The sequence below is a fragment of the Podarcis gaigeae genome (genome assembly GCF_964106915.1).
Source record: "Podarcis gaigeae genome assembly, chromosome: 1".
Classification (NCBI taxonomy): domain Eukaryota; kingdom Metazoa; phylum Chordata; class Lepidosauria; order Squamata; family Lacertidae; genus Podarcis; species Podarcis gaigeae.
In genome coordinates, this window is record NC_139678.1 from 46442098 (window position 1) to 46467468 (window position 25371).

General features: G+C 44.3%; 1 protein-coding gene across 8 annotated transcripts in view; it reads right to left on the minus strand.

Moving 5' to 3' along the window:
• Window positions 1–627: 627 nt before the first annotated feature.
• Window positions 628–25371, minus strand: part of SIPA1L1 (signal induced proliferation associated 1 like 1) — a 162717-nt gene continuing 137973 nt past the window's right edge. For 7 of the 8 annotated variants that reach the window (XM_083746254.1, XM_083746249.1, XM_083746251.1 and 4 more), the window contains 8 exons: window positions 24423–24868; window positions 19868–20104; window positions 18221–18386; window positions 13373–13595; window positions 12479–12625; window positions 11667–11781; window positions 10304–10385; window positions 628–3250 (listed from right to left, as the gene is read on the minus strand). In XM_083746254.1, the coding sequence (XP_083602380.1) occupies window positions 3107–3250; window positions 10304–10385; window positions 11667–11781; window positions 12479–12625; window positions 13373–13595; window positions 18221–18386; window positions 19868–20104; window positions 24423–24868 (1560 nt within the window). In that variant the 3' untranslated portion in view covers window positions 628–3106. The remainder of the gene's footprint in view (window positions 3251–10303; window positions 10386–11666; window positions 11782–12478; window positions 12626–13372; window positions 13596–18220; window positions 18387–19867; window positions 20105–24422; window positions 24869–25371) is intronic. The other variant, XM_083746253.1, reaches the window with a different exon arrangement.

Sequence of the window (25371 nt, forward strand, 5' to 3'; positions counted from 1 at the left end):
GCAATTCCTAGGCTCTGTGGTTTAACCCACAGTGCTACCCGCAATACATACACATAAAACAAAGCCTCATAGCTTCGCAAGAGCTTCCCAGTTCATTCTGGAGAAGTGGGGAAGGGAACTGAATCTTGCTCCCTAGGGTCGATTGCTCTGCTCCCCCACTCTGAACCGGGTCTCTCTTTAGCATTTCAACACATTTTAGTGTCCAGGGATGGTTGGTCAGCACACTACATTGACAAATGTCCCATCTAGTTTGGCTCCAGATGAGCACTCTCCTTTAAGGAAGTAACGTTCTCACTCAAGCATCAGAAAAACGTAGCTGGGACCACCCTGGGCAGCAACCAGCATCAGCCTTCCTTTTAATGCTGTAAGTGCTAGTATAAGGGGAAATTAAAGCAAAACCACAATTAATGGATTTGTTTCTAGTACAAGAAAGATAGGAATGTGCTAAAATGCAAGAAGGGAAACTACAAAGGCTATTGAATGGTATGTGTAAAAAAGAGTTGTGCATATATATATTTTTAAAAAGGTTTTTAGTCATTGTCTTTATGGATTCTTAGGCAGGTCATGTGGTGGGGAATCATTATGTAAGGAAAGCTCAAAGAATGAAAATAAACAGGATATCGTATATAGAAGAGCCTTTAAAATGAATTTTATTGTCAGATTATTATTTTTTACAAGTAGCCTTTTAGAGGCTTCATACAAGAACTCTGTTGCAAAACTCTAATAAATAGTCTGCCCCAAGTCCCACTGTTTAAAATAAAATAAAAACTAAAGAGAAAGAAAAATAAGTCAGGATGCTGAGAGATGTTAGCAATATTTCCCGTTTACAAATTACATCAGGCATTATATAGATCTCCTTCATACAAATTATTGAAGATGAAAAACAACAACAACACCCTAAGACATTCTATCTTTCTGCGAAAGCACTCCAGAAATACTCTCAAACCAATCCTCTCACATGGCCAAATGTTCTCAGGGGGGAAAAACACCCCGAGGGGATTTTCATCAAATGAAGTTGTAGGTCAGAAGGAACCATGTGGGTTTGTACAGTTAATTAAGAGTTATGAAAATGCGTATCAAAGAAGGCCAGGAAGACTCAATGGAAGGTAAAGAACATTCCCAGTGATGAATGAGGCCTAGAACACAGGGAAGGAGAGGAAGGTTGATGAAATGGACAGGCATGGGCTGCTGCCATTAGGTGCAACAGTGCATACGGAAGAGTATCACGGCTGCATGCAGAGAAGGTCACAAATGAGATTTACCACATGCCACTTGAAACAAAGCTTAGGCAGGCTGCAGGGCACATCGGTTTCTTCCCCCAATGCTAAGACTTCATTCCTTGCCGATGTGACGTTTTATGGCAGTTCTAATGGAAAAGTCACGTGCCAAAGATTCAAGAGTAAGGATTCTTCCTTCTCCTGATTCTAAAAATCAAGGGAAGACTTCGATCATGTTAATAAAGGAGCCATCCCATTGTCTTTTCACTCAGGGCAATGATGACAAAAAATTTACTTATATGACAGACGCCTGCTGATTGGAGCGCAACTCGCAACAGTTGCTTCACAGCTTCACCTTATTTTGGATATGTACGAGTGCTAAGAAATAACACATGGGCAGCGACACTGGTGTGTCCTATTAAAGTCTCAATATGCAAGCTATTAAAATGAAAATCCATTGAGGTCAACAGCATTCAGGCACACATGGCTTTGTGTGCAGTCTTAACAGTACAGCACGTTATCTGTCAAAAGGCCACCAATGGAAACTGGGGGTCGGTATTGTCTCGTGCTCCTTTCCAAGGCAAACTTCAGGGGTGCTGCATAAGGGTGCCACACTGCTAGGGTGGGGTATGGAGAAAGAGCTTTGGCTCATTTCCTTTCTCTGGAGTGGGCCCTGTCAAGGCCCACAGACCACTGCTTCCTGGCCCTTTTCCTCCTTGCTGTTGCCGACTGTTTGCAAGCAAAAGACAAAAACGAGGAAGCAGGGTAGCATCCTCTACTTCCCTCTAGGCAGTTGTGCAGATTGGGCCCGGAGGGAGAGAGAAAGGCATTGAATGGAGAAGAGGAGGAGACCCACGGATGAAGGGTGCCTGGCCCAAAGAGCTCCCCAAACCTAGAATCCACACTGGACATAATTACACAATCTCCAGATCAACAGGAGTGGGCTACCTGTATTAAAGAAATGTAAAATATGCAATGCTATCAGGAAGGGATTGGTGAAAGAAAGGTCCCTAGGCAGGAAGACACAGAAGGCAGTTCTTACAAAAGGAGTGAGTATTCTCTTCACTCAAGGAGCCTGAGAAAGGATATCTGTTCAGCATATCAAATTTGTACTGTCTTTCTGTCCCTTAGGTAGCTGGAAGCCCATGCACTTCCGCTGGAAAACAAAGGCGCAACAACCACCGATTCAAAGAGATGTGCAGAAATGGAATTGGGTAACTTGCCATAGCCATGGCTCAAGTCTCCACTGGCTACACTGTACACACTTGTACGCGTGCACACTCTAGGGGAAATGGCTCTATACAAGGTAGGTGGAGATAGCACTAAGGATGGCCAAGCACAAATCATTAAGGTGACACCCAAAACATAGCTCACATCCTCTGGCTTGTGGAATACGTCAGAAACAATAGAAAGGAAGCAGCAAAACAAACATCTTCCTAGTTTTCTAGAAGTTGTAATATTTGCCAAAGCAGCAAGAATAAAGCAGATTAATCTGAAACTGATACAAAGGAGTGAATAGAAATAAATAGAGGCAGATGGACAAGTTATTCTGGTCCACTCTCCCAAGTCATTTTTGTACAGGACAGGTAAGGAGAATGTGCAAAAAAATAAAGACATTCACATTTTAGCAGTTAAACTTTTATTTTCTTTAAAATTACTTTTTTTGTTGCTTTTATTTTTTTCCTACAAAAGGCAGTCAATGATTGTTGATCTGCAATAGTTCTGGGTGCTTGCAGAGATGCATAAAAGGGTAATCAGAGTATGAAAGATGTAAAAGTGCTCTGACTGGACTTTCAAAGGTCATGATGAGTGTGGTATTAAAGCAAAGTCCCACTACAGAGGTGATTTCACTTTTTTTGCCAATGTGTTTGTTTCAATGTGTGCTGTTCTTAGCTCATATCAATTGTGTTGAAAACCCATTCCGTGAATTTCTTCAGTTTCTCAGAGGCGTTCTGGGATTCCTCTTGTAACCGTAAATTGTCTTCTCGCAAATGCTGGACTTCGGCCTGAAGATTGGCTTTGTCTTCTTTTTCCTGGAAGAATGAGCAAAAGACAAAAGATCTCAGATGCGGATTCTATGTGACAAGCCCTATAGTGATCACCAGGGCAGACCTTCATCAAAAAGGTCTCTCCAACCTCCCCAGGCTTCCTGCCTTCTAATTTACTACTACAACTACTACTGTGATGGGATAATGAGCTGCTTGTGCGTAAAAGCTTGATCCCTCTGGGGTTTGGCTAGTCACCCAAACCTAGGCACTAACGGAGTCCCCAAAGCATGACTCCGTCAGTCGCTGGTAGAATCCGACAGTGGGCGTCTACGGAACTTACTCCAACATAAAAGTTGTTTGACGGACATGTGCCTCCTGGACTCTCTGCGTGACAGCTTCCGGCGAGGGGTGGGGGTTGCTAAAGGGGGTCTTGTTACCTCCTCACTGTTCTCACTAGAAGTATCCCAGAGCCTCTCCCCCGATTCCCTTTCTGCTGGAACTCCTGCTCTCCCCCTACTGGTTCCTTCTTCTGCTGTAGAGTCTCTCCTATTCTCCTGGAGCCTCTCCACCACCTGTCCCTCCGATGGCAGTTCCCTGACATCCACCTCCCCCCCAGGGCCCCCTTCACCCCCCCGCCTCCTCTCCCACTGGCGGTGAGGGCGGAAAGCCCCGGAAGGAACTCTCCTCGTCGTCCGAGGATTCAAACACTTCTAACCATGGCGTACCGTCTCTCTCCTCGTCTTCCTCTTCTTCGTCGGAGTCGGCTTCCTCACCCACCCCTGACTCTGGGAACCCTTCAAACTCGCCTTCCTCATCGGTGGTCCCAAAGTGTTCCCTTCTAAATCGTGCCACGGGTTGCGGTTTTTTTGGGAAACGCTGATGAAATGTTTCTATTAAAACCTCGTCCTTGACTAACTCTGCTGGTACCCAAGTGTTTTCCGACTCAACTTCCCCCTCCCATTCTACCAGATATTCCACCTGATTCCCCTTCCACCTGGAATCAATGATTCCTGCCACGTTCATGTCGCGTTCTCTCTCTTCTATCACGGGCGTTTGGGTGACCTCTCTCTCACGCTCCCCCCACTCACGTCCCTCTCGGTACGGCGACAGTAATGACCTGTGAAATACTGGGTGCAATTTCATGTGACTGGGCAGTCTGAGTTTGAATGTTACTGGGTTGACCTGCTGTATGACCTCAAAGGGTCCCAATCTTTTGGGTCTCAATTTCTTACTCCCTCCCTTGAACGGTAGTCCTTGGGTGGATAGCCACACCCGGTTTCCCACCCTTATAGTTTCACCTCCCCTCCTATTTCTGTCTGCTTGTTTCTTATATTCCTCCTTGGCTTTCTCGAAGTTAAGTTGAAGCTGACGGTGGATCGCTTCCATCTCTTCAAAAAAGTGTTCCGCCGCTGGCACGCTCCACCTCTCCCCTCCTTCTCCTGGAAATGCCCGGGGATGACACCCATAATTTGCCAGAAAAGGACTCATCCCTGTGGACACGTTCTCCGCGTTGTTGTAGGCAAATTCTGCCAGAGGTAACTTATCTACCCAATCATTTTCTCTGTCTTTTACATAACACCTCAGGTATTGTTGTAAAATCCTGTTTGCCCTTTCCGCTTGCCCATTTGTTTCTGGGTGCCGGGCAGTTGAGAAATTGAGTTCCACGTGCAGTAAGCTCATAAGTTTCCTCCAGAACCTGGAAGTAAACTGTTTCCCTCTGTCGCTGACCACCCTCAAGGGGGCGCCATGCAACCTGAAAATATGCTCTACAAATAACTTGGCGGTTTCCTCCGCGGTGACCGCATGGGAACAGGCTATAAAATGACACATCTTAGTTAATAGATCTACCACCACCATGACAGCTGTTTTGCCCTTGGATTTTGGCAGGTCTGTCATAAAATCTATGGATACTGCCTCCCATGGCCTTTCTGGTGTGGGTAAGGGTTGTAATAGCCCCGCTGGCGCCACCCTCTCCCCTTTCGCTCGCTGGCACCTGTCGCAACCCCTGACATATTCCCGTACGTCCTCCCTCACCTTGGGCCACCAAAACTCTCTGGTAACCAACCACATGGTTTTGTGCTGTCCAAAATGCCCCGCTGTGGGGCTGTCATGCAACTGCTTGAGTACTCTGCCCCTCAGTTCCCCATCTGGTATGTACAGTGCCCCTTTGTAATACAACGCCCCGTTCTTTTCTTCAACCCCCCCTGTGTTCTCCTCTGTCCTCCTGAGTTCTCTGAATTTCTCTTGGGCGTATTCATCGTTCTCAGTACCCTCTATCAGTTCCCTCTGCCCCACCAATGCCGCCCCACACACCCAGCGGTCTTCAGGGATTACATGCCTTGCCTCAGGCGCTCCCTCCCCCTCTAAGTACTCAGGTTTCCTGGAGAGAGCGTCCGCCCTCACGTTCTCGGAGCCTGGCACGTAACGAATCTCAAAGTGGAATTTGGAGAAATCCTGGGCCCATCTCACTTGTCTCTGGTTCAGCACTCGTGCTGTTCTCCAGTATTCCAGATTTTTATGGTCAGTTCGGACTTGAACCTTGTGCTGCGCCCCAATCAGCAAGTGGCACCATCTCCGGAATGCTTCATGAATGGCGAGCAGTTCTCGGTCGTATACTGTGTAGTTCCTCTCGGATTTGTTCAACTTCCGCGAGAAGAACGCACACGGTCTCCATTCGGACGTATCTTTTCCCGGCTGGAGAAGCACGGCCCCCACCGCTCGGTCTGACGCGTCAGTCTCCACCCTCATTGGTTGTTGTAGATCTACGTGCAAAAGTTGCTCTTCCTGCTTTAAGTGTTCGAACGCCCGCTGCGCTTCTTCCGTCCAAACAAATTTTTTCTTGCTGCTAAGACAATCCGTGATGGGTGCTGTTAAATGGGCAAAGTTTTTGATGAACTTCCTATAGAAGTTTCCGAAGCCCAGGAATCTTTGCACGTCCTTCTTGGTCTTTGGTGTTTTCCATTCCAGTACCGCTTGAACCTTGCTGGGATCCATGGCCAATCCCTTGTCAGACAACCGGTACCCCAGGAATTCCACCTCCCTGGTATGAAACTGACACTTCTCCAGTTTCACCCACAGCCGATTTTCTCGCAGTTTGCTCAGTACTTCTCTTACATCTCGCACATGCTGCTCCTCATTCTCTGAGTATACCAGGACGTCATCTAAGAACGCTACGCAGTTCTTGTAGAGCAATGGCCCCAGGACGTGATTCATGAACGATTGAAAACAGGCCAAGCCCGCCTGTAGACCGAAGGGCATAACGAGGTACTCAAAGGCCCCCAAGGGGGTGAACATAGTGGTTTTCCACTCATCCCCCTTTCTCACCCGTATCAAGTTATATGCCCCTCTAAGGTCCAGCTTGGTAAAAATTTTCCCTTTTCTCACACGTGTCAGAATGTCATCAATTCTAGGCATAGGGAACGTCACTGGTTCTGACACTGCATTTAGGCCCCTGAAATCACACACAAGCCTGGGTTTACCCGTGTGTTTTTTGTCCACAAAGAACACTGGGCTGCCCCCCACCGCTCGTGACTCTCTGATGAAACCTCGCTTGAGGTTCTTGTCAATGAACTCCCTTAACTCCTGCATCTCACTGTCTGACATTGCATACAGCTTGCCCACTGGCAATTGTGCTCCTGGGAGTAAGTTAATTTGACAGTCAAAGGGTCTGTGCGGGGGCAGTTTATCTGCTTCCTTTTCGCTAAAGACGTCAATCAAGTCAGCGTATTGTGGTGGCACCTTCCCCTTGTCCATCACTTCCATCCCTGCTAGAGTGGCCCTGGCCCCTGCCTGAGCCTCTCCCTCCTTGCAGTGTTCTAGGCAATGTGCTGATCCAAAGGAAACCACTCTCTGATGCCAGCCTACTAGCGGATCGTGTAGTGCCAGCCAGCTCATTCCCAAAATAATAGGAGCTCCTCCCAAGGTGGCTACGTTAAACGCTATCAGTTCTGTGTGTCTTGCCACCCTCATTATCATTGGTACAGTCTGTTGGCTCACTTCTCCTCCCAACAGTTCCCTCCCATCAATCGTGGTAACCTGCAAAGGCTTACTTAATGGGATAGTCTGTATCTGGTGTTCAGCTGCAAACTCCTTACTCATGAAATTACAGGAACTACCTGAATCCAATAGCGCTTTTATCTTTAGTGGGTGTCCGTTTGCCAGTTCCAGCAACACCTCTATCACAAGCGCTGGTCTTGGGGGTTCCGGCATGGGCACATTCACTACTCCCTGGCCTGGCTGCTGTGCCCTGATGTTGGCAACCAGGCGTTGGCTTTTACTTGCTCCCTGATTTCTTCTTCCTCCTTTCCCCCAACAGTTCCCGCCATCCCTTGCCATTCCTTCCTTTGCGGACAGACTCTGGCAAAGTGACCTGGCTGTTGGCAGAGATAACATCTCTTGGCGCTCTTTCCCTCCTTCTTCCGCCCCTCACTGGTGTTTGAAACTGCACGCGCGCGCGCTGTTCCAAGTTCCATCGGCTCTGCTGGCGGGAAAGGCTGCTCCGGAATCTCAGGAATGCGGAAGTCCTTCCAACGTTCCCCCTTTCCTTCCCGCTTTTCCAAAGCTCTGGCTTCCTGGCGCGCTCCTATGGACAGCGCAGATTTAGTCAGCTGGTCCATAGACTCCGCCCTAGGCGCCCGGGAAAGTTCATCTTTCACTGACGGAGAGAGCCCTTCTTCAAACAGCATTTGAATAGGTTCACTCGCAAGGTCCCACCCCAGTCTATGAATCAGCATGGTGAACTCAGTCCAGTACTCACGTACAGATCGGCTCCCCTGTTTACACGCCATTAACTGCCTGCGCACCACCCCTTGCTCAATCTCGCTGGAAAACATCAAGTCCATGGCGCGAAAAAATTTCATTGTGTCCTTTAAGATTTCATTATTGGCTGCCATCAGGGGCCTAATCCAGTCATGATCCCCTCTGCTTGCACAAGCTGCTTTCAAAGACTGTCGGATTGCTGTGATGGGATAATGAGCTGCTTGTGCGTAAAAGCTTGATCCCTCTGGGGTTTGGCTAGTCACCCAAACCTAGGCACTAACGGAGCCCCCAAAGCATGACTCCGTCAATCGCTGGTAGAATCCGACTGGGCGTCTACGGAACTTACTCCAACATAAAAGTTGTTTGACGGACATGCGCCTCCTGGACTCTCTGCGTGACAGCTTCCAGCGAGGGGTGGGGGTTGCTAAAGGGGGTCTTGTTACCTCCTCACTGTTCTCACTAGAAGTATCCCAGAGCCTCTCCCCCGATTCCCTTTCCGCTGGAACTCCTGCTCTCCCCCTACTGGTTCCTTCTTCTGCTGTAGAGTCTCTCCTATTCTCCTGGAGCCTCTCCACCACCTGTCCCTCCGATGGCAGTTCCCTGACAACTACTTATTTTATTATTTCTACTCTACCCATCTTGCCTGGGTTTCCCCAGCCACTGTGGGCAGCTTCCAGCAAAATATAAAAACAGAACAAAACGTGAAGCATTAAAGACTTCCATGTTGTGGCATGTCAAATTTTCTGGTGTTTTCTGGTGTTTGCGATGACATTCCTTTCCCTCTTTCTAGATCCTTGTGCCATCAATTCTGCTGAGTTTTCCCTTGTACAGTGGTGCCCCGCAAGACGAATGCCTCCCAAGACGGAAAACTCGCTAGACGAATGGGTTTTCCGTTTTTTGAGCTGCTTCACAAGACGAATTTCCCTATGGGCTTGCTTCGCAAGACGAAAACGTCTTGCAAGTTTGTTTCTTTTTCTTAACACCATTAATACAGTTGCGACTTGACTTTGAGGAGCAACTCATAGAATGCAGTGTACATAGTAGCCTTTTTTGAGGTTTTTAAAGACTTTGGTGATTTTTGAAGCTTTTCCAAAACTTCTTTTGCAGCCATTTGGTAAGTTAAGCTTTTAAAACTTTTTGGATTTTGGGTTGGGGTGTTTGGAATTCAAGGACTTGGTGTTGGGGAGGGGTTTGCAAGAATCTGGAAGCTTGTGTGTTTTTTTCTGCATTTTTATGATTTTCTGTGACCATTGGGCCACTCTGCTGTTTTTTAAAAAAAATTCTGGGTTTGAATTTCTGTGTGCTGGGTGGCTGGGGGAACAGTTGGGGAGGGGTTTGCAAGAATCTGGAAGCTTGTTTTTTCCCCTGCATTTTTATGATTTTCTGTGACCATTGGGCCACTCTCCTGTTTTTTTTAAAAAAATTCTGGGTTTGAATTTTGAAATGCTCTTTACAGTATGTGTGACTTTAAAGAGCACTTAATAAACTCTTGTTGTACCAAATTTGGCTTTGTTTGGACTTTTTTTGACCATAGGAACGCATTAATTGATTTTCAATGCATTCCTATGGGATTTCGTGCTTCGCAAGACGAAAAATTCGCTAGACGAAAAAATTCACGGAACGAATTAATTTCGTCTTGCGAGGCACCACTGTAAATCCAAGGCTTCCTCCCTCTGCCAAACAGGAAATGGACCACTGGCCGATCCAAAGCAAGATCTCCTCTTCATCCGCCATCAGTAGGACTCAATGTTATTCCGTGTTTCAAACAAGATACGACACCAAACCACACACTTCATCAGAAGTGCTTGGGTTTTCAAATTATCACTATATTATTCTATTAATACAATTATTCTTAACTGCCACAGGTCTCTTCATTCTCATTAGAATTACAGAATGTGGGCTTAAATCTATCTTTTCCTGCCATGCTCTCAATGAAAACCACCACTGTCACCTCTGGTTTGGTGGCTATTAGTTACAGGAGTTACACACACTTGTCTTCTGAGACTAATAGCTGCTGTGGAAGGCAGATTTTATTTGGAGCGTTGTGGTGGGGGAATAAAGGGTCAAGTTCTCTTTCTGCACTCCTGACAAACACTCCCCCCCCCCAGCAGCTACGCATAACAAAAAGCACCAGGGACACTTCAAGTGAAGGGCTTTGCACTTGGTTTGGCTGTAAGAAAGTACACCTTCTGATTTCATCTCCTATCTATGTTTTCGTTCCAGGGCTTCTTAAAAACTCTGTTTTGAAATACAGCACAAGATCAGGGCTCATAGAGCTGTTAGCAAGGACTAGCATTTAAACAGAAATAACTCAGAAGTTCTTTAAGTCAAAATATTTACCTTCTTTAAATCCTCCTGCAACATTCTCAGCATACTTTCCAGCTGGTTCACTTTAGAAGCAAGAGAAGGAGGAGATTCTTTACTGCAGGAAGGAGGAGACAGACACAGAGTTGTTTACTTTCTCTGTGGCCTTATGCCAGCCCCCCCCCCCACCCAATGTTTAGGACTCCAACTCACATCAGCTCCAGTGGCTAATGGTGGGATGATGAGAGTTGGATTCCAATAATGTCTGAAGGGACCAAGTCCCCCATTCTCTGTCTTATGCAGCAGAACCAGTGGTTTGCTTCCCTTAATCACAAATCAGTGTTACATCTGCATATATAACCCCTGGTAAGTAAAGGATGTTAATCAGTAAGAACACAAGCCCCCTGCTGAAACAGATCACGTGTCAACCGAAGCCAACATTTCATTTCCAATTCCAGCCAATCGGGCACTTCTTGGAAGCCATGGAGGAGGGCACCCTCCGCAGGTGTTTGTCTTTGGGAGCTGGTTGTCATAGGTATATCAACCCACCTATTCCCTACCTCCACCAAGAAAAGCATATGCCCCTTTCTTTTTTCATGGTTCTGACCAGGAAGGATCCATTTAGATAACAAGCACTACATTTCTCCTTCTTTAAAAGACATCTAAGCTAGTTGACATCACCACATTCTGCAGCAGTGAATTTGCTAGGTTAATTATGCACTGTGTGGAACAGTTATTTCCTTTGCTCTGAACCTATTGCATCTTGTTAACCAGGTTAAGACACCAAATCAAGGTTAGTGCTAACCAGGGTCCACCTGTAATAATAATAATAATAATAATAATAATAATAATTATTATTATTATTATTATTATTATTATTATTATTATTAATCATTTATACCCCGCCCATCTGGCTGGGTTTATGTCTGTGGGAAGCCTTAGCAACACGTTTCGGAACAGCTGTATAGACATTTGGGTTGGTTTGGCATCCTATGACAGAAACTGCGTGTTTCCAATACCCCTTCTGGAAAGACTGATCTAAAAACATAGGCAGACTCTCTCAAAGGTGGACCTCTTCTAGAGTTTTAAACCAATGTGTGCTACTTGCCATAGCTATTGTATGATATTACTACACATGCCGTCTTCTCCATCAACCAGACAATGATTATTTGAAATGCTGATGAGCAGATCCTTGAACTCATCCTCTCTATCAGGGATGGGGAACCTGTGACCCTCCAGATGTTGATGGACTGCCTACACACAACACTCATGATCCTTGGTCGTTGGCTATGCTGGCTGGGGCTGATGAAAGCTGGAGTCAAAGAACATCTGGATGGTCACAGATTCCTCACTCCTTCCCTAGAATAAACTGCCAAGCATCATTTCACATTTTACATACCCAGTGTAAGGCTTCATCTGAGCAGGAAGCTGGTCTTCGGTTTGATCACTGTTGGAAGCAACACTGACAGGTCTGTGGTTTTCATCACTAGTGGCAAAAAATGAGGCTCGCTGGACTGGAGAGAGACACACAAACACATGCCACAAAATAATTATTTTTTTCTTTTGCAGCAGAAGAAAGCAGTCTTCTTTCACATGAAAACAAAACAGGAAGACAAGGAAAAGAATGTCCTGTAACAAAGTCAAGAACTGGAATCCTCTTCTGAGAATGTTTCCATTTCAGATAATCATTACAGAAATGACTTTATGAAGTGGTGTCTTGATTTTGTTTTCCTCTTTCCTCCTCATTTCTTTCTTTTTATGTCATGTATTCTAGACTGCAAGCCTCCTTGCAGGAACAACCCTGTTTTAATTGATCATGTATAAGGTGCTCTGGGAGCCTTTTTCTGCTGAAAATGCTAGTTATATCACTAAATGGTCCACATTCCTTTTTTAAAAGTCTTTCTGGCCCTGTGGCAAAAGGCTGCACATTTAAGCCTTGATATTTGCAAATCAAAATAAGGATGAACTGAAAACACTGATTGACAGCAAAGCACCTATTGCATTTCAGATACAATAATAAAACGGGAAGCACACCAAAAATGCAAAAAGAAAACTGCACTGGAATAGTGTTAAGTGACGTAAGATTGTCATTGCAACTGAAGAGGAAACTTGGGTTTCAGAGCTGGAAAACCTATGCAAGACATGGTAAATTAAAACAAATTTGTAAAGAGGGCATAAGAGCTTTTGAAGCAGTAACCTGCCAAGACCTACCCTCAAAGGCTTTGGCAGCATCTACCAAGTTTGACCAGTCTAGGTCAGAAGCAGAATCGGGCAGAGGCATGAGACCAGGATCTGGCATGGGCTGCCTTCTCTGATCCTGGATATCTGTGAGGGAGCTGTCAGAGGCAGAGAACTCTCCTGAAGCAACAAAGAATACAGACAAACACACAATTAAAAGCAGAAATCAGGAAAAGCTAACAACACTGAAATTTAGCTAGCTAAGAGAATATTCTAAAGAAACAATTTTCTTCTTGAATTTCCACAGCTTCAGATCCACATGGAAGTTATTCAAAAGTGAAAAGGAAGGTAACTGAGCATTATAGGCCAGATTAAACTAATAGGTCCAGCCACTGAGAATGCCATTCTTTGTGCCATTGCTCCTCTGACTTGGCATATCAGTGGTATGGTGAAAAAGGAACATACCACTGATTTTAAAGATTGTTCTTGGTCTGAAGAGTTTCTACGATATGTCTAAGATGGGTCTAAGTTTCTAAGATATGTCTAAGATAAAGCCATATAGAGCTTTATAGGCCAAAACAATCACCTTAAATTATGCTCCAGAGCCAATAAAGAGCCAAGCAGATGCTGGAGGCACTGGCATAAAAAGCCAGTAATGGCCATACTCTTCAAAAGCAGGTCTTATATTCTATATCAGTTGTATCTTTTGAACCATCAAGGGCAGCACCAAGCAGAATACACTGCAATATTCACGTTTCAAGCTTAAATAAGGCATGACCAACATACCTTTAAACCCATCTCTAAGCACAAAAGAATGGTTGGTGTGAAAGAGGCTTGCTTATTCTGAGTTCTCAGGACAGAGCAGGCTGCCGGCTGAATCAACACACGGCACTTCCACAATAATACTGAAGTTGGAAGCATACTCACCGTGTAAGGATTTCATTCCTAACGTGTACGACGGCCTTCTTAATGGTAATGACTTGGGAAGAGAAGGATATGTGCTGGTGAAAAGGACATCATTTGGCAGGGCTTGGTCCAGAAGAGAAGCTCGCGAGGGGAAGAAGTGTTCCCTTTGACTGCTGTAAATACTCTCATCTGACAGAGTCCTCTGCAACGCACGCCTTGAGGTAGGAGTGCTGGGGAACGGAGACTGGAAGAAGAAAAAGGAGCGATAACTGCCAGTAGTACATGTCAAAAGCGCATGGTGTTTTTAATTTGTTGGAAGCCATCCAGAGTGGCTTGGATAACCTAGTCAGATGGGCGGCATATTAATGACAACAACATGTAATAATAAGGTGATTTTAGAATGTTCCTTTAAAAGTGATAACCAGTTCCAGTAGAATATTTCGTCCCTTACAGGTTTTTCAGAATGGGTGCACAGAAAATTGTAGTTAACCTGTACTGATTCAAAGGTTACACGTGTCTGCATCCCAAAGGCATTTATACCCACAGCTACAATGTGGAAAAACATATCTGGATGTACCCTGGACTAATTTTAAGTAAGCACGTGCTGAAAAGGACAAAAGGCCTATCCTGAATTGTAAAATCAATATTCTTAGTGGATATTCTCCTGTCTGTGCTAATAACATGATAACCTGCTCTCACGTAACAAAAAGCGATCAGGCATGCTTGGTGGCTGCTTGACATTTTCTGAACTTCAGGGAGATACCTGTCCTAGCGCTGCATCCATCCTCCAAAGAATGAATTAGAAATAGAAAGCACAACGTTCATTATGACCGGTATGTGTATTGGAGGGTAAGCCTGTCTGTCTGTTAGTCGCTTTTTGAAGGGGTCACTGAACATTCCTGCACTTGAGTGCTCACACAACCATGTTCCACCAAACAATGTTTGTTGGGTGCTGAGAGCAGCAGGGTTGGAGAGGCTGAATTTTTCAACAATGAAATATTATGGCCAGAGTGCTAGGTAAACATCTCCAAGAAACAGAAATCATTAACCCGTGAAAGCTGCTTGGTGGATCCACTACAATAAATGAGTAGCATCTGTGCCTTTACTGCACAAGAAAAATCATATAGAAGGCCCCTCAGACGGAAAAGGCAATTCTCATTTCTTCTACTTCCTGCATTTTCTATTTTATTATACAATAAACTTTCAACAAAGTGCTGAAGAGAATCTATCAATTCAGCAATATTCCTCCTACACAGAGAAGGTATGGAAGGAATGGCTCCTACATCTGCATGGTAAACAATGCTAAAAGCAGAGGTCTCCCTTAGTCCCTTACCTCCCCAATCTCCCAAGTTCCAAATCTCTCAATCATCATCACTGATTGGCTGCAAGCGATGCATAGTGAGGTTGTAGCAGGAATTATTGGGTGGCATGTAGACACCAGAAGGGTGGGATAGCAGTGTGCCAAACTAGAATTAGCCTCCAAATCATAAGTTTATTAATTATTTCTCCTGTAGGATTTTTTTTGAAGCCTTACATTCTGTATTTTTGTATGTACAAAAGTTATCCAAGAGTTGTTGTGGATAAAAGCCATAGTGTAGGGCAAACTTCTTCTTCTTTTGTCTGAGAGCTGCGTGCCATCAATACTTTCTCACTTCCACACCTAGGACAGATACATACAGCTCCCTTCCTCAGTTGCTGTGGGAGTTATTGCCACCTCTCCATTCATTAAGATTAATCTGATGAGTAGGGAGGGGTCAATTTGCATGCCCTTCAGGGCTTCACAGAGAGGTTTAAAAGTTCTCTACCTATTCCAATGCTGTGACTGCATACTTTTTCTCATTTCCTTCCACTGCTGCCAAAATTGCTGGGGCCATTGGGGTGGGGGTGGGCATAAAATTTGCTGGGAGGGCTGTACCTGGTCCCCAGGGCAGAAGTACTCATCCCTGAAGTGAGTTGCTCCTGTATGGCTTGTTTATGAGAAGAGAGGAGGAGAAAAGAAAAGAGAAGAGAAGAGACCTCAAACATAGGAAGATGCTTTATGCAGAATCAAGAACATTGGTCCATCTAGCTTGGTATGGTCTTCAACGGCTGGCAGTGGGTCTCCAGGGTTTCAGGCAAGGGTCTCAAGGCAGCTACTCTACCACTGTACCAATGCATATGAGTATCTTTAGAGAGAGAAAGAGCAAGCCCACTCTGCTACTGCATGTCTTCTGCCAAGAGTTCTGTAGTTGTTCAGGCATGGTGGTAACTCAGAAGCTTGGTAGACAAACAACTTATCAAAGAGGTGAAACTCTTTCTGGACCAGACCTCACTTTACACTGCAGATGCTGAACCATATGGCCATTGTGTACTTGGATTTTTAAAAAATCCCCACCTAATGAGATGTGCCTGAGACAAATGTGGGAGTTGCGGAGGAGGAGCTTCACAAACTTTTTTTTTGCCATTTGTGAAAAGTGCTCCCCTTAGCAATCTTAGGACGCGGCGGAGTGGGTGTTGTAGCACAAGTTATTCTCTTGGACTGGAAGCACTTTGCCAAAAGAAGAGGAGTCACACTGCAGGGACTCGGCAGCATGGCCCCTCCCCTTCTTCTGACAGGAGGATAGTGAAGGAAATTATATAAAAGAGCGGCTAAGAAAGAAAGAAGCGTCCCCTCAGAAAACAGCTAATTTTGAACAAAGAGAATGTAAGTGCTCGTAATGAACTCTTTCAAGGAGTTAGGGAAGGGCTATCTTAATACCCTTGTCTACTAAGAGGATTTTTTAAATAAAGAGAATAGGCAGTAATAGTAACACTGGTATCAGGATTCATGAATTTTGGCAGGTTATTTGTTTAAACGAGTGACTACCGTCTAAATGAGGAAAATAATTTGAGAGAGAGCAGACTCCATTGATCATGAGGAGTTCCACAAGAGACATGTACTAACAGCTACTAGGACAATCAATCATTTAAATGATTAGCAATTTTGCGAAAAGAGAACAGTCCTTGTCTGACGAGTCATGAGAAAGTTGTTCATCTTTCCCCTTAGAATGCCAGTAGGCAGTTGGGCGGGGGGAATACTTGCCTGTGGCAATTTGCCTTTGCTCCAGCCTCAAAGACAACACTGAAAAATAATCTGTATATGGAACCTCATACTTACAAGTTTTAATAAGCCTCTTTGGGTTTTGACAAGCAAAGAAAGAAGTTGCGAGTGCCCTCTTTTGCATGGTTGCTGTGGAAACCATTTAGTCTCTGACAAGCTTGAAATGTTAAGCAGTGGCTTTCAGCACAGAGGCCTTAGAAATCAAGGCTCTTTCTTCAAGATTATTCATTGGATGTTTAAAGATGGTTAAGTCATTAGTACTTCTGGTGAAACCTTAAGGAATTGTTCTGGGTGGATTTATTTCAAGTGTTTTAAAGTTTGGGAAGCAATTTTGGCCCTCACGAAATGAGGCATGGGTTCAGTAGAAATTTCTGCTCGCTCCAAGCATGCAGTTACTCAAGAGCTCTGATCAGAAAAGTGGAAGAGCCACTCAACTGCACGAAGGCGGCCTTTGGAAGAAAACATTCCATTAGCACTAGTGGCTTTTCAGCAAGTGATACCTCCTTCTGATAAAAGGCTGCATGCAGAACTATGAGGTGCAATTGTGGCACCTGCTAATGCAGTATATTGAAAGCTTCCCTAACTAAAACTCCCCAAGAACAAAAGGAGGCCAGTGGCAATGTTGTAATTCATGAAGAAAATTCACACCCTGTCAGAAGCTCTGTACCACTCATCTGACCACAGATCAGGCTGTAAAAGGTTTCCATGAGATGCTGTTAAGATGCTGTAATGTGAGATACCGCGAAAGCTCTTTAAAACAGAAAGCATTCATCTCCTTCCCTACAGTGTGGTGTAGTGGTTAAGAGTGGTAGTCTCGTAATCTGGGGAACCGGGTTCAAGTCTCCGCTCCTCCACATGCAACTGCTGGGTGACCTTGGGCCAGTCACACTTCTCTGAAGTCTCTCAGCCCCACTCACCTCACAGAGTGTTTGTTGTGGGGGAGGAAGGGAAAGGAGAATGTTAGCCGCTTTGAGACTCCTTAAAGGGAGTGAAAGGCGGGATATCAAATCCAAACTCTTCTTCTTCTTCTTCTCTGTCTGGTGTTGAACCACAGTAGCATTTTCTAATCTAGCAGATATTCAGAAACTTTCAGATTTAGTGTTTTACTCAGCCTTGCACTTTTCAGAAATATACAAATAAACATAAAGCCATTGAAGAAAAATATCCAGCAGTTCACCTAAACCCATTCTCTAGAAATGCAGCGGGTTTGGAAAGAGTTGCCGAAAAGGGCAACTCCATTAAGACCAAATGAGAATAAATTGGGTGGGCTTCTCTGGAGATTTTGTTTCACAAAACACAAAAGATGCCCTATTCCTTGTGGCCCAACCCACCCTGAGGAGTGCAAAAGCAGACGCACCTTGGGAAATCTCTAGGCACATAGGAATGCAGTTGGGAGAAAATGATTCTTAAGATACGCTACTACCATGCCATGTAAGATCAGGACTAGACCTTTGAACCGAGTCTGAGAAAGCAATCGAAGCCCTTCAAGAAAATTAAGGGAATCTCTGCGGCCAAATCAAGTTATCATCCTGGCCATTACACTCAGAACCCACTGATCAATTATTTACAGGAAATGCAAGTTAATGTATGGGAAAGGTAACTGACAGTTGTAGCTTTTATTGCGCACCATGACTCCCACAGTTGTTTATACTTAATCATAAAAAGAGATAAGCTCAGCAGTCATAGGACTGAGGAAAACCTGCTCTTTCACACCAGCTGCAGCAGCAGCTGGCTGGCCTTGACATCCTCTTCTCAGCAGGAAGGTGGTGATACCATTCTGTAACACCTACCTTAAAGTTTTTCTGAGACTCTGGTGTCGGGCTGTCTAGATCTATTAGCTTCTTCAGCTCTTCCTCGATATTTGACTTAGATGCTCGCTTTGGTGAGGCACGAAGATCTCTGGCTGATGCGCGCAACCGAGGATGTGCCATTTCATTACCATCGCTTTGGTGACGCCTTTAAAGGAAGGAAGATAAACCCTTAGGAATCCAAGCCCAGACCTTTGCAGCACCCTCCCGTTATTCAGAGAAAATGTTTGCATAGAAGGTGGGCACTTGGATGGGGAGAGGGACTGAGAAAAGTTGTATAGGAATGCCTGTTTAAAGGAATAAACCTGTTAGGTACATTGGCTTTTCCATAACTCTATAAGAAGCTCATCCTAAAAGCAGAAAGGCTGACTGCATTGCCACAGTATAACCACAGCTAAGGCAACTGACACCAGACTTACTGGCTAATGTGAAGCCGTATGATTATCAAAGAGATGTCTAAGAGGCTTTGCTGCTATCATTCCCTTTGCTTTGGTTTTGCTTAGTACCATTTCAGCATCCCAACCACATGCCTTCTTGAGAACAGTCTTAACACTACTACCTGTATTCAAGCCCTTTTTAGTCAATCTGTAACCTAGTCTGCCCTCTCTGTAATGCTTTACGACTTGGAATGTGATTAACCTTTGACCTTACTTTCATTTTACCCATGATGGCACTCTGCTGCATGAGCCCTCATCCTGACTCTTCAATTATGATCTCGGTTCTCGACATAGCGCCAGTTCTTGGCATAAAAGAGCGGCTCTTTTTCCACAATAGCTAAAAACCTAATTGGCAAACCCTTTTGAAATAGTACAAAAGGAAAAAACCCTATTCAGATTATCTTTGAAAGCCCATATTTGCAAAACCCTGTTGTTGCAGTCTCCCCACTGGCCCCCAGTATTCCCACTGGCACTCAGTTGAAGGGTTATTGGCATTATTTGCAGGGGGGTGGGGAGTTTCTTTTTCACCAGTAAGAGTTATCCACAAATCCACTCACCAGCTCTGATGAGTAGGGTGGCCAGCAGGACAGAGATTCTCCTAGTGCTTTATGTTGTGGTTTGGAGAAGATTAGGAATAGCAGGCTCCCTCCCACTCTTTCTTACCTTTCCCATATCCTAGCACACATGAGATAAGACTCAACTCTAATTTAAGATCTCTGCATAGAGAGATGATGATGGGTGGTTACCATACAAAATGGCTGAGACACACCAAGGCAACATTGGGGGATTGCTGATTAACCATGACAGTTCAGTTTCTATTACCAAAGTCACTTTTTCTAAACAAAGCTCCTTCTCTCAATACATTTAAAAACTGCACTTGGAGGATCCTAAACACTACTGGTGAATTTTCAGTATTTTTCAGTTCAATTAAAACATCCTGCCATAGGATTAAATGTGCAATTGAAGAGATAGAACAAGAGTTTTTAAATTCATCAAATTAAACCATTTTACTTCAGTTATTTGAACACTCTAACAATCTCCAAAGAATTCTTAGATGGGTTTAAGAGCTTAAATCACTGTACTACCCCTTAAAAGAGTTTCCGCCCATAATGTATCAAATTACTATACATTTTAGAAGCCTCTTCATGTAGAAAATTAGCACCCACCAGAACAGAACAAAAAATGCTCTTACTTTCTGGAATCCATAAACCCCACAGAGTTTATTGTCCCCTCAGGTTTTTTCCATCCAATCAAGTACTTGCTAGTAGCACCCTGGCGTGGGTAGAAAGTCCTAGGACCAGAGGAGGAGGAAGAGGAGGAGAAAGAAGGCGCAAGCTGTGGTGAAGTGGCAGAATGAAGCTCTTCTTTGGGTGAACTTCTGGCACTGGTGAAAACAACGGGACTGGCAGAGTGTCGGGAACTCATGGTACTGGGAGAGAAGCATAACAAAGACAAAGCTTAAGTGTACATGCTGACATCACGTGCAATTAATTTCAAAGCTGCATTTTGTCATGCTGGGCAGATACCTTTGCCGCCTTAAAAAAACAAAAACACCACAGCTGGAAAACAAATCATTCACCCTGTTAAATTAGAGGCACAGAAAGATTAACTACACAACTTAGTTACCTATCAGGAGACCCACCCATCCCTAATCCATCCCTTGCATCAAACTTAATAAGAGAGAGAAATGACTCTGCAGACTAACTAGTTTTCTCTCATCGTGTTTGTTCCTGTGGCAAAACTGTGATGTGGGATGGATTTAGTGTGTCTTTATGTGCAAGACTGGTACAGCACGCTAGGACACTCTCATGTTATTCAGCCTCCATTTGGCTTTTAAGAATCCAGACATAAATCCACTGCGTGGTAACATATTCCCATATGGAAGGGACGTAAGAGAAGACTTCCCTGAGCAAAAACTATAATGTGAGAAACTGCTCTAAGAAATTACTCATTCTGATTTATTCTGCTGTTATCTTAGATTCCCAGTTTTCCACCGACTGATTTGCTTTGTTGCTCTGAGGTCAGGCCAGGTCTAAAAGATTTTGCTGAATGTAGCTGCCCAGCTTCTTCTGCGACTCTCAAGAAACAGCATGTTCTTCCAAACTGAAATGCACTCCAATACTGCCTATTCAAACACTGGGATTGGTAAGGGAGCGAACAGCTCTTCTGCATCATTACATCATGCCAAGGTTGTGTTGGGAAGGCAGGTCTTTGCAGTGCACTAACCAGTTTACAGAGAAGCTGCCTGGTAGTTTCACATCTTTTCACAGCTCCAAAGGGGAAAGTGCTCTTTCCCATTATACACATTGCTTCCTGGGCTGTCCTTCACTTAAACAATGGTCCTATTAATATTTACAGAACAACCCTATAGATGTCTACTCAGAAGCAAGCCCCAATGAGTTCAATGACACAGGCTTCCAGATTTTAAATAGGATTGCAGCCTTATTATTACTATTATTATTATTATTTACATCGTCCTGTTTAAAGGGTTCTAAACTACTTGGTAACTACTCAAGAATGCTAGCATTACACAACAATGATAAATGACCCTGCCTACTATATAGCAAAACTAAATAAACTTGAGAAGCCACCATATATTACAAATGCTTGCAACAAATGTTGTTTCCTATTTATTCCCTAGAAAAAGCAGATAAGATGATGGAAAAGATAAATGGCCTGGAGAAACCATCATTTCAAATGCTGAGTGTTTGTGCTGCAGAACACTGTGTTGGTGACATAAATTCAGCAACACCGTCAGTGTTTAAGCCTGTGTTTTAAATGTACATTAAGGCCTTCTCAACATCTAAAATTCAAGATGGGGGGGCGGGGGAAGAAGAGATTTTACCAGAGGTGAATCACTGTTTTACAAAATGGATGGTTGTCTAATGCTATAGATGCTAGTTTTAAGATTTCAGAAATTGAAGAAAAGATTCAGACAGATCACCATGTGATAAATCTATTTTTCTCAACATGCAATTGAAGAGGGTGAAGTCATCAGACTGACAAATCCCCACAAACAGGGCTAGGTTGAAAAGGCAATGAACACTGCACCACTCTGCAAGTCAGCTTCTTAAGATAATAAAATTAAGAGGACAAGTATATATGAGTAGATATTCATCTATAGATATAAACAGATATAGAAATTTCTACATTAAGAAGCACTCTGTTTGAATGGCAGCAATCTTAATATCCATAGAGAAATGACAAGATAATTGGTGTGTTGAGGAATAGATAGATAGATAGATAGATAGATAGATTCTTTATTGTCATTACACAAGTGCAACATTGCACAAGTGCAACGAAATTGGATGCCATCCCTTAAAAACAACAAAAGCAAAACAACAACAACAACCAAACAAACCACATTCCAGCCACACCCACACCCACACCCATCAAACTCCCAGGTCACACTATCGAGTTACTGCATTTAAGAAGGCCACAGCTCTTGGATAGAAACTATTTTTCAGTCTATTTGTCCTTGACTTGATGTTTCTGTATCTCCTGCCAGAAGGCAGTAGTACAAACAGACTGTGTCCCGGGTGAGATGCATCCTGCAGGATATTGTTTGCTTTCCTAAGACAACGGGAACCGTACAGTTCTTCCAAAGATGGGAGGGGATGACCAATAATCCTTTGGGCTGTGGTTATGACCTTCTGGAGCACCTTCCTCTTCCTAGCTGTACAGCTGGAGAACCAGGCACAAATACAGTATGTGAGAATGCTCTCTATGGAGCCTCGGTAGAAGGACACCAGCAGTCTCTCACTCAGATTGTTCTTCTTTAAAAGTCTGAGGAAATAAATTCTCTGCTGGGCCTTCTTCACCAGAGCAGTGGTATTTGCGCTCCAAGTCATGCCCTGATCGATAGTCACTCCCAAAAACCTGAATTCCGCCACCCTCTCCACCCGTTCCCCGTTGATATACAAGGGCTGAATGTCCGCCTTTTTTTTCCTGTAATCCACCACCAATTCCTTGGTCTTAGTCGTATTAAGAGCCAGATTGTTCTCTCCACACCAAGCACAAAGCCGCTCCACCTCGTCCCGATAGGCGGACTCATCCCCTCCTGAAATGAGCCCCACCACCGTAGTGTCATCAGCAAACTTGATGATTTTGTTGCTGGAATAAATGGCTGTACAATCATACGTATAGAGAGTATAGAGCAGGGGACTCAACACACAACCCTGTGGTGAGCCGGTGTTAAGGCTAAGGGCTGTGGACATATGTGACCCTACTCTAACCCTCTGAGAACGTTCTGACAAAAAGTCCAAAACCCAGAGACAGGTGGAGTTGGAGAGTCCAATCGCCTCTAGCTTGGACACCAGTCTATGGGGGAGGATAGTGTTAAAAGCAGAGCTAAAATCCACAAACAGCAGCCTCACATAACTCCCCGGCTGCTCCAGATGGAACAGAGCAGCATGGAGAGTGGTAGTGATAGCGTCTTCCGTGGATCTATTTGCCCTGTATGCAAACTGGTAGTTGTCAAAAGTTGATGGAAGACAGGAAATAATGTGACGGCGCACCAGTTTCTCAAAACACTTCATGATGATTGGAGTCAGTGCAACTGGTCAGTAGTCGTTCAGACTACTGATTGTGGATTTTTTGCTTTGTTGCTCTGAGGTCAGGCCAGGTCTAAAAGATTTTGCTAATCCTGTTTGAAAAAAGTTGGTATGTTGAAGGAAAGGCTATTTATATTATTAGGTGATGCATCTATCCTTGTCATAGCTAGCTTTCTAACAGAACAATCAAGCCAAAGTGGAAACTCCTCTCACCTCTACAAGTGTTATTCATTTTGTTCAGATAAAGTCATGGACATCCCTGGGAATATTTCTGGGTTTGGGTGGGTGTATTAATACTCCAAATTTTAAAAAAGCTAGTTTCTCATAAAACAAATGAGCAGAAGCCTGTCTGCACATTTTTGCCTCATCTCTCATGTTCTATAAATGCTAGAAACATAGGTCTCATCCACACTGGAGTGTAATGTGAAACTGAAGCTGCTTGTTTATCTATCTTATCTCCCTCATCCTGCTGTTTTTGGACTACAACTCCCATCATCCCAAGATCTCAGGACCAGTGGTCAGGGATGATGGAAATTGTGGTCTGAAAACAACTGGAGACCCAAGTTTGGGAAATCCTGGCCTAAGGCTTTGCTTGTACTCATTCCAGCTCATAGACCACGGTTTAAGCATTATGTGTGAACCAGTAGCTCTGTAGTGCAACTTTGAAGTTCCTTTAGAAAGGTCCCAGCATTCTGTAGACTTTACACATCCAGGTCCCATACCTGGATGTAAAGTAATATACACTAGCCTTAAATTTAATGTGGTGTATGTGTGTGAGGGAGAGAGGGAGAGGGACAGAGAGAAGGAAGGAGATGAGCTGGAAAGGAAACAGAACAGACAATCCTGTAACCTATTCCCAATCACTGAAGCTATGGCTAAGAGATCAAGAGTGTCATATTCGCACGAGCCTTGTACATCTGCAACACTGTGTGCACTGTAACACAATGTATATTTCTGCCATGCTTAGATCCAGATTCCCATGTGTTCCAAGACCCCCCTACAATAAAGGAAAGCAATCTCCATCCACATATGGAAATATTAAACTTGCTTCCTATTTCCAAACTCTCCACATTGTGCCTCTTTTCAAACTGCTGGGCCGCCAAGAATCACAGGTATGTCATTATCCATAGCATTCACTCCCCATGTCTGCTAGAAAGATCTAGAGACACCAATCATCATTTTAAAGAATATTACCTTGTATGGGAAACGGCATCACTAAGGCTAAAAGCACTGTTCTCTCTTGTTAAAGGGTTGGAGGCTGGTTGGCTTTTGGTATGAATGTCCAAGCTTAACGAAGACTCTGTCTTCCTGTCCATCATGTGGCTGTCTTTTTCTAAAGTCCGGTCTGCAATAGAGACTACTTCACTGGAACTGTGCCATAGTGGTGCCACTTTCTCTTTTACAAGTCCTGATCGGGGAGATGTTGCCGAGTTGCCCAGGGAGGCTGTGCTGCCATGGCTGGGGCCATAGGAGGTGGTATCAATGCCACTGTCAGCAGAAGTACCTTGAAGATAGTTGTAGCTATTCAGCTCTGACTCAGTCCTATCTCCACTGTCATACCACTTCTCCTCACTATGGACACTGGATGCATTGCTGGACAGCGTGTTGCTGCTTGAATGACTGGAGTAATGGCTATCAGACTGCAAAAAGGGGAGAAATTGTAGATAAATTCAAGGTTTCGGGAGAAAATAAAATAAAATGGGAATAACTGTACAGTACTGAAGACCAAACATCCATAAGCCCAAATATAAAATTAACAAGAACAAAATTCATGAATACTGAACTCAAGACTCATGCTACAAGAGTTATGAGCCTGAAACACCCATCAACAGACCACTTTACAAATGAAACAGCCATTTCCACAATAATTTTCAGGCAGGACGCAGGTGGCGCTGTGGTCTAAACCAGTGGTTCTCAACCTTGGGTCCCCGATGTTTTTGGCCTACAACTCCCATGATCCCTAGCTCACAGGACCAGTGGTCAGGGATGGTGGGAGTTGTAGTCCCAAAACATCTGGGGACCCAAGGTTGAGAAAGGCTGGTCTAAGCCACTGAGCCTCTTGGGCTTGCCAATCAGAAGGTTGGCGGTTCAAATCCCTGCGACGGGATGAGCTCCCGTTGCTCTGTCCCAGCTCCTGCCAACC